This window comes from Oryx dammah, unplaced genomic scaffold (genome assembly GCF_014754425.2).
Source record: "Oryx dammah isolate SB20612 unplaced genomic scaffold, SCBI_Odam_1.1 HiC_scaffold_28, whole genome shotgun sequence".
Classification (NCBI taxonomy): domain Eukaryota; kingdom Metazoa; phylum Chordata; class Mammalia; order Artiodactyla; family Bovidae; genus Oryx; species Oryx dammah.
The window spans coordinates 91422075-91440485 of NW_024070212.1; the positions used below are offsets into that span (position 1 = coordinate 91422075).

General features: G+C 37.9%; 1 protein-coding gene across 2 annotated transcripts in view; it reads right to left on the reverse strand.

The window, feature by feature from the left end:
* The window catches only part of ZYG11B (zyg-11 family member B, cell cycle regulator), a 76612-nt gene that overhangs the window by 45180 nt on the left and 13021 nt on the right, over positions 1-18411 (reverse strand). For both annotated transcript variants that reach the window (XM_040231160.1, XM_040231159.1), the window contains exon 2: positions 3529-3694. In XM_040231160.1, coding sequence (XP_040087094.1) covers positions 3529-3694 — 166 coding nt within the window. The remainder of the gene's footprint in view (positions 1-3528; positions 3695-18411) is intronic.

The following is an 18411-nucleotide window of genomic DNA, read 5'->3' on the forward strand; positions in this document are numbered from 1 at the left end:
GGCTCTCAGCTAGAGAGGTTATCAGTAGCGAACTAGTGGGGAGAACGCCAGTCTCCTGCATAGCAGTAATGAGTAATCAGAAGCACTAAGTCTCAGTTGTCAACAGAAGTCAAGTGGGGAACAAGAACGTTTACCCCAGTCTGCAATAACAAGGCAGTGCCTCCACACTGCTAGAGTGGTGGCAAAGACACAAACAAAGTCTCATAACACAATATCCAAAATGTCCAGAGTTCAATAAAAACTCACTCATCATACAAAGGACCAGTAAGATCTCAAAGTGAAAAAAAGACGACAGATGTCAACACAAAAAAAATCAGAAATGTTAAAATTATTTGATGAAGGTCTTAAAGGAGCCATCATAAAAATGCTGAAGTGTGCAATTACAAACAAGCTTGAAACAAATGGAAAACAGAAAGCCTCAGAAAAGAAGCAGAAGTTATAACGAAGAACCAAAGGAAAATTTTAGAACTGAAAAATACAATAATGGTTGCATTCAACAACAGAATAAAAGGAACAAAGGAAAGAATTAGTGAACTAAAAGATTTTTTAAAAAATAGAAATTACCCAAATCTAAAGAAGAGGGGAAAACAGACTTAAAAAATATTTGAACACAGCTATTTGTCACAGAAAGAGTGGAGGAATAGGGCAGGGTTGAAAAAGTATTTGAAGAAATCATTACACACACCTATTAAAATGGCTCAAATTAAAAAATAGTAGTAACACCAAATGCTGGCAAGTATGCAGAGAAACCGAGTCAGTCTAATATTGGTAAGAGTGTAAAATGGAATAGCCATTCTGTAAACAGTGTGGCAGTTTTTAAAAACCTAAACATGCAACTACAATAGGACCCAACAGTAGCACTCCTGTATCAAGAAATGAAAACTTATGTTCACATAAGACCTGTCCATGGATGACTATAGCACTACAATATTCATATTTGACATTACGTTCTTAATAGTTAGATATTATATTAATAACAGCTAAACAACATTATCTTTTTAGATGGTAAAATTCTTATTCTGATTCCTAGATCTTATACACACATTTCCTGGAAAATTTTTAGCACGGAGATAATAGATACAGTGAGCAAAGAGTATGACAAGAGAATTATAGAATCAAGTAAGTAAAACTCTTTAGTATCAGGCTTATTTTAATAAGGACTGCTACCAATATCATTAATCCTTTGAATTGAGTAAATAAGTAAAATTTTTTAAATAAATTATTTTCTAAAATCATTGCACTATTAGAAGACTTATATTAGCAATTCTGAAAGCATTCATAAGGAATTCCCTAGCAGTCCAGAGGTTTTTCTTTTGCAGTATTATTAGCAGTATCCACTCCTGACTGTTTGAAGGTGGATATGATTTTTACAAAGAGATTAGATAATTTGTGCATGTGATGAATAAGATAGGTAATCACCTGGCGGAAACACAAATGGGGCAGCACACTGTTTCTCTTGACCATCACTTTCCTCATTTGAACTCAGTTTGAAGAAAACTGGTAGAAAACACATTCTGATCAAGCATCTAGCTTTCCAAAGACATACTCTGGAAGACAATTATTTAGTTGCTAATGCTAAGTCACTTCAGTCGTGTCCAACTCTGTGTGACCCTATAGATGGCAGCCCACCAGGCTCCTCCATCTATGGGATTTTCCAGGCAAGAGTACCGGAGTGGGGTGCCATTGCCTTCTCCGATTATTTAGTTATATGTACTTAAAAACTACTTTCATTATTTTATTCATATAAAGCATTCACCAGTGCCCGGTATATAATAAGCATACAACAAATGTTAGCTGCTATTATTAATCAACAATAGTTATATTTCAAAAGGAATCTGGGGAAGTTAAAACTTCAGTCAACATTTACTCTCTTGATTTACAAGACTAGTTATATGTACAAATATTTAAACTGAACTTGCAAAAAAAATAAAAAAATAAACTGAACTTGCTAAGTGTAATCATTAAATTGAGACCAGAAAGAAATGCTAGCACTAGCATAATCTTTTAAATCTCATTTGTAAGGGATCTTTAACTTAAATGTGGATAATACCTATTGAAATTTACCCTCATTCCTTCAGCAGGTTGGAAGAATCCAGAGACTACAGACTTGAGCAACTTTAGTGAACACCAAGGAATGAAGACATCTTCTTCCTCCCCCCCTTCCTTCGAATGCACTATCTGCATTTGTGTGTGCTCTCTCTTCTGTTTCTCTCTCTCTACAGACACACACACACAGACACATATATCAGATAATGGGATATACTTTCACTGTGACTTTAAGTATATATAATAAATTTATATATTTGTGTATGTGTGTTCACTTGCTCAGTCATGTCTGACTCTTTGTGACTGGCATGCACTGTAGCCCACCAGGCTTCCCAGTCCACGGAATTTTCCAGGCAAGAATACTGGGGTGGGTGCCATTTCCTCCTCCAGAGGATCTTCCCCACCCAGGGACGGAACCGAGTTTCGTGCATCTCCTGCACTGGCAGGTGGATTCCTTACCACTGAGCCACCTGGGAAGTCCCTTATCGTCCCTATATTTAATATTTAATAAAATGTAACAACTATAAACATATTTGAATGTATGTGTGACTTGTTATTTCAAGTCACAACAGAAGTGTATATACCATTATCAGCCATCCAGGAGCAAGAATACCTCTAATGCAGGAGTAGGAAGGTTGTGTGGCAGTGAAAAGAAAACAGATTTAGAATAAAATAGATCTGCATTTGAAACAGGACTCTATCATTTACTAGCAGTGTGACTCATTAACCTCAGTTTCCTTATCTGTATATGAATAGGATAAAAATACCTACCTTATAAGTTTTTGAGAAAATTCAAGAAAAGTATAAAATGCCTGGCATTAATATTACATGGAAGAGGTAATTAATAAATGATAATTATCACTATTGCCATATTTATTCTATTTTATAGTTGTGGAAAAAAATTGTATTTCTTACTTGTAAGAGTTTACACACCCTAAATATATAAAAGGATTGAATCTCTTTCAACTTAGAACTTATACATAGGTAACAAAATTATCAATATACTGTGCATAATCAGAATTTCACAGATAAATCTTTCACTATTTATTTTCAGAATTTGTTTTTGAAGGCAGAAGTAATACATCAGCTATGATTTCTGTTTCAAAGATCAAAAGCATAAACTAATTTTTCCATTATTACATTTATTGATTTTCTTGCTGCCAAATAACACTGTAAGGTATTTAAGACCAGCAGACTTTCAAACTGCTATTTTGGGAGAGAAGTTATTTTCACCATGCAAACAGCTTCTCATAAAACAAAACAGAAGAAACAAACACAAAAAAGGACCTGCCAGGTTAGAAAAGAAAATGCTTATTTAAATTATACCATAAGTAGCAAGATAGGCAAAAATAAATGAATTCATTTTCCTCAATTAGACTTTTCTGTTATTGCTATGAAAATAATTAAATGGCCACAGCAGCACTTCAAAACCCAATGCTAATTAAAAGGGCATAATTTTTGTTTTCTCTGTTTATTTATTACCATGAAAAGCCATGGTCTGAAGTAGCCGATCAGCCACCTCCTGTGGGAATACTCCAGGTTCCTGCAGACACAATGTTCCATCTTGTCTTGCTGAGCAGAACTTCTCAAGGTGAGTAGTCAGGAAATTCAAGCAGATATCAAGTAAGGAATAAGGAGATGCCTCCTCCTTGGATCCCAAGAAGAAACAAAGGGAAAACCAAAGCCAACAAGTTAGTTTCCAGAAAAGTAGAGAACAAAAGATTCATTTACTTGCTCAACAAGTGCTTTTATTCAAGTGTCTACCACGTGCAAGATACCGTGTTAGGCAATGGGAATACAACATATGATCCATGTTATCAAGAAGCAGGAGAAGAGAAATATTTAAACACATTTTTACTAAAAGTCTATTAAATACTATAGTTTAGGATATATTGGGTATTCATGTAAACATACAGCAAGGTATCCTAATCAGTCAAGGATGGTTAGGGAAGATGGCACAGCAGATTAATCTTCCTAAATTACCATCCCAGGACGCTCTACTGCTCAAAACATCAGTGGGATGCAAGGGCCTGAACACAAAAGAAAAAAATCTTATATTGTTAGACTGATGATGCCCGAGTCCTTCCAAAATCTAGCCCCAATTTACTTTCCAACTTGACCTCCCACAAAATTCCCATCCCAACCTAACAGTTCAAATGTGATCAGTTTATTTGGAGGAAAGAATGTGCTATAGGTGTTACCCTCAAAACAGAAAAAGGTTAACCCAGTTATTCCAATCTGAGGAATATAGAACTAATCAAATAAGCACAAAGATTTAAGTATAAGGGTTTTGATTACAGAAATAAACACACGTTAAGGTCCCTAACAACAGTAATATAACTAAAATATAATTATAGCAGCTACCATCCATTAGGTGCTTTCTGTATGACTCTGCTGAGAGTTTAACACAAACTATCCATTATTTCAGTCTTTCCTCACCCCTACTTTACCAAGTAGTGAAGCATTATTTTCATTTTTGCATAACTGACAACTGGCTCAGAAAAGTAACATCTAAGTATTCTACACATAGTAACTGACAAAGTGTAACTTCAAATTAAAAACTGACTTAGGGGGACTTCTCTGGTGGTCCAGTGGATAAGACTCCGAGCTCCCAATGCAGGTGACCCAGGTTCAATCCCTGCCACAACGAAGACCTGATGCAGCCAAATAAATAAATAAAAATATCTTAAAAAAAAATATGACTCAGGAACACAACTCTTAATCATATGAAATTGATACTATACATGTGACATTTTAATGGCTGAATAATATGCAGCCATTAAAAATTATAGTTCAAAGATATATTACTCAAATACAAAATATTCATAATACAAGGTAAGTTTTTTAAAATACATAGTTTATACAACTTCCTCAACCTGATAAAAGTCATCCATTCATTCCTATTCATGGATCAGAAGGTAATATTTTAAAATTGATCTACAGATTCAGTACAATCCCTACCAAAATTCCAGCTTCTTTTTTTTGCAGAAATTAACAAACTGACCTAAAATTCATATGGAAATACAATGGACCTAGAATAACTGAAACAATCTCTGAAAAGAACAACAAACTTGGAAGACTCACACTTGTCAGTTTTAAAGCTTACTATAAAACTACAGTAAGTAAACAAAGCAGTATGGTACTGGCATAAAAACAGACACATAAATCAACGAGATGGAACTGACAGATCAGATCAGAAATAAACTCTCATATTTATGGTCAGTTGACTTAAACAAGGCTGTCAAGACAATTCAATGGGGAAAAAAAAAACAGGCTTTTCAACAAACAGTGCTGGGATAACTGGACGTCTACATGCAAAAGGATGAACATGGGGTCCTTCCTCATAGCACATATAAAAATTAACTCAAAATGGATCAAAGGCCCAAAGGTAAAAGTTAAAACTATTAGGTTCTTAGAAGAAAACTTTGGGATAATCCTTCCTGACTTTGAATTGGTGAATGACTTCTTAGATATGACATCAAAAGCACAAACAACCAAAGAAAAAAGCAGATAAACTAGACTTCATAAAAACAAAGACTTTTGCATCAAAAGTCATCATCAAGAAAGTGAAAAGAAAACCCAAAAAAATGGGAGAAAATATTTGCAAATCATGTATCTGTTAAGGGATCTGTATCTAGATTATACAAATAACTCTTACAACTCAATTATAAAAAGACAACTCAAAGACAGGCAAAGGTCTAAATGGACATTTCTCCAAAGAAATACAAATGACCAAGAGTCACATGAAAGACACTCAACATCATTAGTTACCAGAAAGAGGCAAATCAAAATTACAATGAAGTAATATCTCACACTTACTATTAAGGCTATAACCAAAAGACAGATTAAAAACAAGTGTTGGTGAAGATGTGAAGAAACTGGAACTCTCGTACCCTGCAAGTGGAAATGTAAAATGGTACAGCCACTTTGGAAAACAATCTAGCAGGGGCTTCCCTGGTGGCTCAGTGGTGAAGACTCCTGCCAGTGCAGGAGACATGGGTTCAATCCCTGATCTGGGAAGATCCCTCGTGCTGCAGAGCAACTAAGCCCATGCACCACAACTATTCAGCCTGCCCACTAAAGCCCAGGAGACGCAACTGCTGAGCCCACATATCACAACTACTGAAGCCCGTGCACCATAGAGACTGCAACAAGAGGAGCCACCTTAATGAGAAGCCCAGGCACCGCAACTAGAGAGTAGCCCCTGCTCTCCACAACCACAGAAAAGCCCAACAGCAATAAAGACCCAGCACAGCCAAGAATAAACAAATTGAAAATTTTTAACAATCTAGCAATTGCCATATAACCTTGCAATTCCACTAAGCATGTACTTAAGAGAAATGAAAACACAAGTTACACAAAACTTGAACATAAATGTTTACAAAAGCTTTATTCATAATAGATGAAAAGTGGAAACGACCTAATATCATCAACTTATGAGTGGATAAACAAAATATGGTATATTTACACAGTGGAATACTATTCCACTGTTTTATGGAATCAAAAACATTATACTAAATGAAAGAAGCCAGTCACAAAAGACCATATAATGCAGAATTCCATTTATGTACAATGTCCAAAATAGGCAAATCTGTACAGACAGAAAGATTAGTGGATCTTGATGAAAGTAAAAGTGGAGAATGAAAAAGTTGGCTTAAAACTCAACATTCACAAAATGAAGATCATGGCATCCGGTCCCATCACTTCATGGGAAATAGATGGGGAAACAGTAGAAACAGTGTCAGACTTTATTTTTTTGGGCTCCAAAATCACTGCAGATGGTGACTGCAGCCATGAAATTAAAAGACACTTACTCCTTGGAAGAAAAGTTATGACCAACCTAGATAGCATATTCAAAAGCAGAGACATTACTTTGCCGACTATGGATGTGAGAGTTGGACTGTGAAGAAAGCTGAGTGCCAAAGAATTGATGCGTTTGAACTGTGCTGCTGGAGAAGACTCTTGAGAGTCCCTTGGACTGCAAGGAGATCCAACCAGTCCATTCTGAAGGAGATCAGCCCTGGGATTTCTTTGGAAGGAATGATGCTGAAGCTGAAACTCCAGTACTTTGGCCACCTCATGCGAAGAGCTGACTCACTGGAAAAGACTCTGATGCTGGGAGGGATTGGGGGCAGGAGGAGAAGGGGATGACAGAGGATGAGATGGCTGGATGGCATCACTGACTCAATGGACGTGAGTCTGAGTGAACTCCGGGAGTTGGTGATGGACAGGGAGGCCTGGCGTGCTGCGATTCATGGGGTCTCAAAGAGTCGGACACGACTGACTGAACTGAGAGATAACGGAGAGGAAGGGTTGTAGGAAAATGAGAAGAAAATGCTAATGAGTACATAGCTTCTTTTTGAAATTGAAATATTGAAATATTTGAAAATATTCTGAAATTGTGTATTTGCACAACTATTAGTATATTAAAACCATTGAATTGGGTACACTTCAACTGGGTGAACTGAATGGTATGTGAATTACATATCAATAAAGTTGTCACAAAAATTAGTTTACAAAACTATAAATATAAAACTGAAATAAATACATCAAAATATTAACAGTAGTTAACTCTAGGTAAATTGTTATCAGTTATTTTATATGGTATGACCTGCCTCTTGAGACATCTGTATGCAGGTCAGGAAGCAACAGTTACAGCTGGACATGGAACAACAGACTGGTTCCAAATAGGAAAAGGAATATGTCAAGGCTGTATATTGTCACCCTGCTTATTTAACTTATATGCTGAGTACATTATGAGAAACGCTGGGCTGGATGAAGCACAAGCTGAAATCAAGATTGCCGGGAGAAATATCAATAACCTCAGATATGCAGATGACACCACCCTTATGGCACAAAGTGAAGAAGAACTAAAGAGCCTCTTGATGGAAGTGAAAGAGAAGAGTGAAAAAGTTGGCTTAAAATTCAACATTCAGAAAACTAAGATTATGGCATCTGGTCACATCACTTCATGGGAAATAGATGGGGAAACAACAGAAACAGTGACAGACTTTGTTTTCTTGGGCTCCAAAATCACTGCACATGGTGACTGCAGCCATGAAATTAAAAGACACTTGCTCATTGAAAGGAAAGTTATGACCAACCTAGATAGCATATTAAAAAGCAGAGACATTACTTTGTAACAAAGGTCCATCTAGTCAAAGCTATGGTTTTTCCAATAGTCACGTATGGATGTGAGAGTTGGATTATAAAGAAAGCTGAGCACCGAAGAACTGATGTTTTTGAACTGTGGTGTTGGAGAAGACTCTTGAGCGTTCCTTAGACTGCAAGGAGATCCAAACAGTCCATCCTAAAGGAAATCAGTCCTGAATATTCATTGGAAGGACTGATGTTGAAGATGAAATTCCAATACTTTGGCCACCTGATGTGAAGAACTGACTCATTGGAAAAGACCCTGATGCTGGGAAAGATTGAAGGCGGGGGGTGGGGGGAGAAGGGGATGACAGAGGATGAGATGGGTGGATGGCATCACTGACTCAATGGACAAGAGTGTGAGTAAACTCTAGGAGTTGGTGATAGATAGGGAGGCCTGGCGTGCTGCAGTCCATGGGGTCGCAAAGAGTCGGAAACGACTGAGCGACTGAACTGAACTGAACTGATCTTATATAAATAAATCTCATTTTCTATGTACCATGTGATTTCTAGAATTAAAAGTTATTTTAAATTACACATTTTACAGTTTACAAAGTGCTTTCACATGGACACATTTGATATTGTAATAACTGAGTAAAGTGGACAACAAAAATATTATTTATAAGATGAGAAAACAGACTTCACAAAAGTTAAATGGTTGGCCCAATGTAACAGAGGATGTGAGCTACCAACCATGAAATTTGTTCTTCTTTTCTTCCCTGTTAATAAACCTTTTATTTTTACCTGGGCATAGGACCATCTGTAACAAAAGTCATATACCTCTGTCTTCTCTGCAGCCAGAGGTAGCTAGAACACATAAGAAAAAATTCAGAGGAAGTAATTCTTCAAATTCAACTTCTGCATCATAGAATTTTGCATTTTCTGTCTTACTACCTGTGTTGTAAGTAAGAATTCTTCCTGCTTTTTCTACTCTTCACTGTACCATCTTTCTAAACGTCTATAATTCATCACCCAGATGAAACAAGCTACCCTTTGACCTCAGTTGGTAAGTTTCAAAATAATCTATTTATTTTACAAAAGAAAATGAATGAAAGTTGGGTAACTGTCAGAGATGAGACATGAACTCTCTGAGTACATAATTTTTAGAAGTCATTTTAACAGAACAAACCTACGGAAGTAATATATGAACATTTAGAATACTGAATTCATCATTCTAAAAAATGTTTTCCAATTGATAAAATATGTTCACAAACCAAAACAATTTTTTCACCACCACGAATTTTTCCTTTTCAGAGAAGACTTCACCCTATCTCTATGTTAATTCCTATCAGTAAGCATAAAAAGACTGTTCTAGTCAGCTGCTCTTCTATTGGGAAGTACATGTGCCTAATAGTTAATTACCTGGGCTTTGGAACTAGAGTACAAATCCCAACTTTTCATTTGCTAACTGTGTGACGTTACACAAGTTATCTAAACTTTCTGCTCCTCAGTTTTCTCATCTTATAATGCATGAAATTAAAAGATGCTTACTCCTTGGAAGAAAAGTTATGACCAACCTAGATAGCACATTCAAAAGCAGAGACTACTTTGCCGACTAAGGTCCGTCTAGTCAAGGCTATGGTTTTTCCTGTGGTCATGTATGGATGTGAGAGTTGGACTGTGAAGAAGGCTGAGCGCCGAAGAATTGATGCTTTTGAACTGTGGTGTTGGAGAAGACTCTTGAGAGTCCCTTGGACTGCAAGGAGATCCAACCAGTCCATTCTGAAGGATATCAGCCCTGGGATTTCTTTGGAAGGAATGATGCTAAAGCTGAAACTCCAGTACTTTGGCCACCTGATGCGAAGAGTTGACTCATTGGAAAAGACTCTGATGCTGGGAGGGATTGGGGGCAGGAGAAGAAGGGGACGACAGAGGATGAGATGGCTGGATGGCATCACTGACTCGACGGACGTGAGTCTGAGTGAACTCCGGGAGTTGGTGATGAATAGGGAGGCCTGGCGTGCTCCGATTCATGGGGTCGCAAAGAGTCAGACACGACTGAGCAACTGAACTGAACTGAACTGAATGCAGATAATAATAATGCCTACTTCATAAAGTTGTTGTGAGGACTCAATGAGATAAATAGGATCAAAAGTACTCCGAATAATGGCAGTATGTCTGGAAACACAGCTTGCAAGGGTCAGAGTCAGGATTCAGACCCAGGAAATGTAGCTCCAAGAGCCTGTGCCCTTATCCAGCATAATATACTATTTTCAACTTTATATACAAATTCTAAATATGTTATCTCACCTGATACTGAAAGCAGTTATGTGATGTGAACAAGGAAAATCATCTCCATTTAAAGAAAAACAACAGAGAGGTTATATATATCAAGCCAGTGACAAAACTAGAACCGTACTCAGGTTATCTGAGATCTTCTCCAAAAACTCTACTGCCATCTGTGATTCCCCAAATTCCAGTATTTTTAGCTAACACAGAAGTATTGAGAGATCAGTAATTTTAGTTTAATTTTTTTTTTTTTTTTTTGGCTGCATCAAGGCAAGAGTTCCCCCACCCAGGGATTGAACCTGGCCTATGGTGAAAACTGAAAGCTCCTTCTAATCACTAGGATTTCCAGGGAATTCCCTTTATTTTTAAAGAGACAACAGCAGCACAGGACAAAGGATAACGCAGAAGCTGAAATTTGGTGTCTATTAACAATTCATTTCTTGAAAATTCCTGCTCAGGGAGATTTTTCCCTTCCCCAATTAGGCACACTCCAGGCAAGGCAAAAACAAAGCTCCTACTAGAAAAAAACCAGGAGGGAGAGGAGGTCAAGTCTGATTTCGTTTGGATCATAAGGTAACCCACACAGTTCAAAGACTAAATTTCTAGGAAGAACAAACGAGAAAGTTCTTTTTAATTAACTGAAATGGCTTCTACTCCATCTGGACCAATCCAACCCTTCACTGCATAGCTTTTATCCTATCACTCTTCTAAAAAAAATTCAAAGGTTCCATATCATCCATAACCACAGTTCTCATGCTTGGAACACATTTTAAGAGGCTCCCCAGCAGGAGTGTGCCGTGGGATTAAAACTACCGTATTAACTTGACACATTTTCTTTAACTAAAGAAAACAATTTTATAGAATAGATAAATGAACTTCATAAATAAATAAATGGAATGGGCTAAATGGTTTAACTGTATTTCCAAATATTACCTTGTTTTTTGGTAAAGCTGGGGCCCCCTGGGGACTAGGTTCTGGACAGAGGGGCCTTGCATTAAGCACAGCACTGTAAACACAGGTGGAGGGGAAAGAAACCGGGTGAGTGTGTTTAGAACATCAAACATACTCAAAGATTATTTGAGGGGATAAGAGTATGGGAGGTTGGGGGAAACAGAACCAAGTTATTAACTAATAAATAAAAATATTTTTGTGCTGAAACAAATGTATTAAGTAAAAGGCAAAAACTGCATGAATTTTAAGATAAAACACAAAATTACCAAGAAATTACTATCTGTAACTCTAGTTTCAAGTAAATCGCTTTTCTATCTCCCAGGAAATCAAGTTTCCTCTGCTGTAGGAAGTTGGAAAAGAGATCTAGAGAATAAAATATAAACATTATAGCAAGGTATTAAAAATCTTTACTAACTGGCTCCAGCCTTCCTTTCCAGCCTCATTTTCTACTGTTTCCTTTTCCCTCTAAACATGTTACTAACTAGATACACTAAACTGAATGTTCCCTAATGCAACCTACTATTTACCATCTCTTCCTAAGAAGTGTATCGAGCATTTTCACATCTCTGAAACGTTTTTTAGAAGAGTCTTTCTCTGTGGCAAAATCTGACACATCCTTTAGCAATCAGTCAAACCTCACTAGTTCTATGATGCCCTTCCTAATTTCCAGGGCAGAATTAATTTGACTCAGCACCTGGGAGATTAATTTGCACCATTATCTATTAGCTACTATGTACTGAATGACAGCTGTGTGGTGACAGGCACAATCCAGCAACTTTATATATACATTTGCAATCCGCAAAACAACAGCTTTGAACAAAATAGGTAAACTAAGGCTCAGAAAGATTAATTTACTGTGAAAGATAAAAGAGCCAGCAGAAGGCAGAGCAAGAATAAAAATTACAAGAGGATCATTGTAGTGACAGAACGCGTGCACGCACGCACACGCACACACACACACACACACACATTTTCATGAAACACTGTCTCTGATTCTGGTTCACAGCTCTTTAGATACATGAGCTCTTTGAATTTCTAGGTCCTATGAATCAAGCACCATTACAATATACATTTTAATGAGGAAACTGAGGTTTAGATTAAAGAAAAAAAAAAACATATAGATATACACACACACGGCCAGCATGTTAATAAACTGGAACTCCAACTAAAAAATGAGGCCAAACCTATATTTTCAAGCTCTTAAACCACTATACTATAATAATATCATAACCATAGGGCTTTATTTGTTCATATATGCTATGTACTATAGGCAATAAACTATGCTAAGTACATTACATATATAATTTCATTTCCTTATTAAAACTGTACCAGTATCCCCTATTCTATGAAGATGAAGACACTGAAACTTAAGGAGTTATTAATTTGCCACGATGATACACCTAATAGGTGCCAGAGCCAGGACTGGACCCCAGGCAATCTGATTCCAGAGTTAAGGCTGTGCTTTTACCATTACATAAGCTGCTCTTTATATCTGACTCCAAAGCCAGTTTATTTTATAATTTCTGTTACACCATAGTTATTTATGACTGTATCTGTCTCCCCCACTAGATCAGGATGCTCTTCAAGTTCAAGGAACATATTCACCCTTTTTGTACATCCTTAGCACCCAGCACACTCCCTGATATTTACCTGTTAAAAGAGAAAGAGTTTAAATTGGAATAGTGGTAAAGAGACTTGCCCAGAGTCACACTATTTGTAAGAAGTGGGGCAAAGATGTAACCCTAGATCTTATTATGAAGTCTATATCTTTTCCACGACAACATGGGAGAGACACGGGTTCGATCTCTGGGTCAGGAAGATCCCCTGGAGAAGGAAATGACAATCTTCTCTAGTATTCTTGCCTGGAGAATCCAACAGACAGAGGAGCCTGGTGGGCTACTGTCCACAGGGTCGCAAAGAGTCTGATGCCACTGAAGGGACAGCACGCATGCACCCACGCACACCAGGTGCTCAGCTGCTATCGTCTGTCCGACTCTTTGAGACCTCATGGATGGTACCCCACCAGGCTCTTTCGTTCATGGGATTATCCCGCAAGAAGACTAGAGTGGGTACCCATTTCCTCCTCCAGGGGATCTTCCCCACTCAGTGATCAAACCTGAGTCTCCCGCAGCTCCAGCACTGGCAGGTGGTTTCTTTACCATTGAGCCACCTGGGAAGCCCCACACTGTACCATACCTCAGAACAACTATTAGTTTGGCACTGACATAAATGCCAAAAAACAACTTGGGGACCAGCTGATTGTTACAGTGACTCAGACAAGTGGTGATAATGCTGTGGATTACGGCAAAAGCAAAGAAAATGGGCGGGGGGGGGGAATCCAAAGTGAAAAACAATTTGAAGGAAGAACTGACAAGATGCAAGTGACCAAACAGGAAACAAATGCTGATTTCTGAATTCCCAGTGCCTAGCATAATGCCTGGAAAATCCCATGGACAGAGGAGCCTGGTAGGCTGCAGTCCATGGGGTTGCTAAGAGTTGGACATGCCTGAGCGACTTCACTTTCACTTTCACTTTGCTGCATTGGAAAAGGAAACGGCAACCCGCTCCAGTGTTCTTGCCTGGAGAATCCCAGGGACGGCAGAGCCTGGTGGGCTGTCGTCTTTGGGGTCGCACAGTCGGACACAACTGAAGCAACTTAGCAGCAGCAGCAGCAGCATAATGCCTGGCACTCTCCTAGATACTTGAGTGTTCTCTGGATTGACCAGCATTCCTACAGAATCCTTTTGACATATATTTGGCCCTCACAGCAGACTTGTGGAGCTGGTGTAATAGACGCTATTTTGTATATGAGGATACTGGAGATCAGAAAGAACAATGCATCCAAGTTCATCGGGTTAAAAATGTAGCAGAATTAGGCCTTGAACCAACATATTTAATTCTAATTTTTCCTTTTCCATAGAGTGCTGTCAGATGAAGGAGGGAAAAGGGTGGAAGACAGAGAATCTGAGGTTTTTTTTAAAAAAAAAAAAAAAACTCCAAGATTTAAAGTAGTTGTTAACCAAGTGTGTGTGTGTGTGTGTGTGTGTGTGTGTGTGTGTGTGTGTGTGTGGTGTCTGTGTAAAAATAGCACAGATATGCACACAAGATAAAATGCTAACATCTGGAGGATTTGGGTGAACGTCTGTATGAGAATTCATGTTATTTCTGCAACTTTCTGTAAGTCTGAAATTGTCCAAAAAAAGTTAAAAAATAAAAAATGAAATAGGAATTAATACTCCCATGATCTCACTAACAAGACTGAAAAGAAGACAAGGCAAAGGCTTATTTCCTCAAGGGAATTTGTTACGGCTGTGGAAAGTCTGTCTGCTCAGGCAAGTACAGAAAAGGAACTAAAAATGCTTCTGTGAAAGAAGTGAGCTGAATATACAGATTTAAATATCACCGCCTATTGGTGAAAGCTGAGTCACAGAAGAGATAAATTCTCAGAGGAGTGATCAGACAGGATAACTAAGCCCTGTAATTAACTATCACATGTACAGCAGGCAGAATGACGTGGTCCCTCAACACTGGCTGAAAAAATATCCTATGGAAAACAGGAAAAATAACACCAGTCTGAAAGAACAGCACAGCTCTTTAATTTTTTTTGTTAACATGGTGTTTTCTGGAACTGGATAAAATCCTGACATTGTGAATTATTCAAATCAAGTATACCCAGATTGGTCCTCCCAAATACTGCTGCTCAAAGTATAAACTGTCACAATTTCTCTGGATATAAAAGACTTAATTACAATCTTAAAAAACATCCAGTCCCTGGATCCAGGACCTCATCTAAGAATTCACCAGAAACAAAAAAGAAAAAATTTTTTAAAAAGGTGGGGGGGAAACCAGAGATATTAACAAAGGAATTTACACAGAGAGACTTATTCAGTTTTTCTAACCTCCCCCCTAAAATACATATACAAATTCTAAAATAGGGGGGAAATGGCAAGCAAATTATAGTATATCAACCATATAGATAATTACATAATAATATGTTTATGAATAACTCTTTTTTAGAACCCAGTCTTTAAAGTATCTTTTTCACATTTTATTCTGAAATGATGAAACAATGAAAAGTTATTCAATTTCAGTTATGTACATATGTGTGTGAGAAGGATACAATGTCAAAACTATTTTTATTTTTTGTCTCTAAACTTCATTTCTGGAAAAAAATTTTACTTCTTAGATATGTGTTATGTGAATTCTTAAATGAATTTTTCCAGCAGTAGAGTAATAATTTTTGTTCAGAATTCAAGTTTTCTTGAGCTATAATCAAACACCTTTGAGTTTGCTTGGGCTAAGTTTTTCTGTTGTCTTTTTTTTTCAAACTTTAAACTTTTTACTTTGTATTTGGATATAGCCAATTAATAATACCGTGGTAGTTTCAAGTGAAGAGCTAAGGGACTCAGCCATACATATACATGTATCCATTCTCCCTCCAACCCCCTTCCTATCCAGGCTGGCACATAACCCAGAGTTTCATGTGCCGTACAGTAGATCCTTGTTGGTTAAAGACAGTAAAATGCTAAGAACAAAGTGAATTTAAGCTAAACAAAAACTGTATATGCAGCAAGCTTTCAACTGAACATCTATACAGGCGTAGGATTCCCTTGTGGCTCAGCTGGTAAAGAATCCGCCTGCAATGCAGGAGACCTGGGTTTGATCCCTGGGTTGGGGAGATCCCCTGGAGAAGGGAACGGCTACCCACTCCAGTATTCTGGCCTGGAGAATTCCACGCACTGTACAGTCGACAGGGTCGCAAAGAGTCAGACATGACTGAGCAAATTTCAGAAGATTATATAGCTACTTCTAAACTAAACAATATGTTATAGTAAACCTATAGAGAAGAGCAAGGGAAAGATTTAAAATTAAAAAGGATAGTGAGGGTGGGTGGAAGTAGGATAGAAGAATGGCGCACACAGAGGAAAAACTGGCAGTGGTTATCCTCTATTTCTTAAGTTGGATGCTGGTTTTTAGACGTTCGTTTACTATGTTTCATGGCTTACATAAATGTTTTCTATGGTCTTCTAAATGTATCAAATTATTACTTTTTAAAAAATAAGATTTATTTTTATTTATTTATTTGACTGGACTGGGTTTTAGTTGCAGCATGTGGGATCTAGTTCCCTGACCAGGGATTGAACCTGGTCCCCTGCTTTGGGAGCACAGAGTCTTAGTCACTGGACCATGAGGGAAGTCCTTAAAAGTATTAGTTATTAAAAATAAAAGGAAAAAAAAAGCAAAAGCTTGTGAAAATGTTGAAAAAAAGAGCTGTGTTCACATTTGTGCTTTTCAAATATTCAAAATAACCAAAAATCAGGGTCTATTTTATCAATGATAGTCATACTTTTCAATATATGTATTCAAACTAGTAAAAACAGACCTTTTATATTAGACTCTATAATAGACCTTTTATATTTAATTATACATATAATTAAAATTATATTAATTATGAATGAAAATATACATGCTGTGCTGTGCTTAGTTGCTCAGTCATGTCTGACTCTTTGAGACCCCGTGGACTGCAGCCCACCAGGCTCCTCTGTCCATAGGGGATTCTCCAGGCAAGAATACTAGAGTGGGTTGCCATGGCCTCCTCCGGGGATCTTCCCAATCCAGGGATCAAACCCAGGTCTCCCGAACTGCAGGTGGTTTCTTTACCAACTGAGCCACCAGGGAAGCCCAAGAATACCGCAGTAGGTAACCTATCCTCCTCCAAGGGATCTTCTGGACCCTGGAATCAAACTGGGGCCTCCTGCATTGCAGGCAGATTCTTTACCAGCTGAGCTACCAGGGAAACCCATACACATGTACACACACCTTTTTATTTTTCCTAAATTGGTCATAATATAACTTCTCACCACTGCTCCTACACTCTTTCCCTATGAAGCCTTACATTTCTGAGGTTTTACCATCTAACAGTGATGGACTGGGTTGGGAAGGGCATCTTGAGAAAGGTTTCAGGGGAAAGGCAGGGGGACGGTTATGATGTATATAAAGGAAAGTAAATAGGACATAAAAAAGGAATTTTAAGAAATATATCTGTTAACTCTGTTCTATTCAGGTGTCCAAAAATTTTGCAAATAAAGACTCTGAGTTTTACTAAATGACTTTTTGGCTGAAGGATTATATTCCATAGATTATGACACTGTTTTGAGGCTAAACAACATGGATCATAGCTTAAATAGTTATACATAAACAATTAAAGAATTTTTCCTGCTATTAAAGCTAGTTATACAAACATGAATCTTCTCTTCTGCTCCTGTCTTTAGATGCCACAAAGCAGAACCTTGAAGGAACAACAAAAGAAAAGAACAACAAAAATAAAGAACAACTGGACTGAAAGGAGGTTAGGAGAGGTCTTGAGATGACACTACCTAGGGGAGACACAGTTCAGTTCAGTCCAGTCGCTCAGTCATGTCTGACTCTTTGCGACCACATGAGCCACAGCACGCCAGGCCTCCCTGGAGCCACAGAAGGCTTTCAAACAAGGAAAGGAAAAAAAAGTAATAATGAGACTAACAGCTCGTGCTACAAGAGCCAAGTTGTAGGTCCACACCTTCATCATTTAACAGCTGTCTAACTCTTTGATTTATAAAGTCTTTTCAGTAGTCCAGTGGTAGTCCAGTGGTTAAGAATCTACCTTGCAATGCAGAGGACACCAGTCAATCCCTATTCTGGGACGATCCCACATGCTGCAGGGCAATTAAATCCATGTGCCACAACTACCAAGCTTGCGCTCTAGAGCCCGTGAGCCACAATTACTGAGCCCCTGAGCACCTACAGCCCGTGCTCTGCAACAAGAGAAGCCACTGCAGGGAAAAGCCCGCATGCTGCAACTAGAGAGTAACCCCTGCTCACCAAGACTAGACAAAGCCTGCGTGCAACAACGAAGACCCAGTGCAATCAAAAATAATTTTAAATAAATAAATATTAAGTCTTTTGAAAACAATCATTATTATGATTCTATGAAGTAAGGAGAAAAGAGATTATCTTTGTTGAAGAAGCTGAGGTTCAGAGAAGAAATGTCAC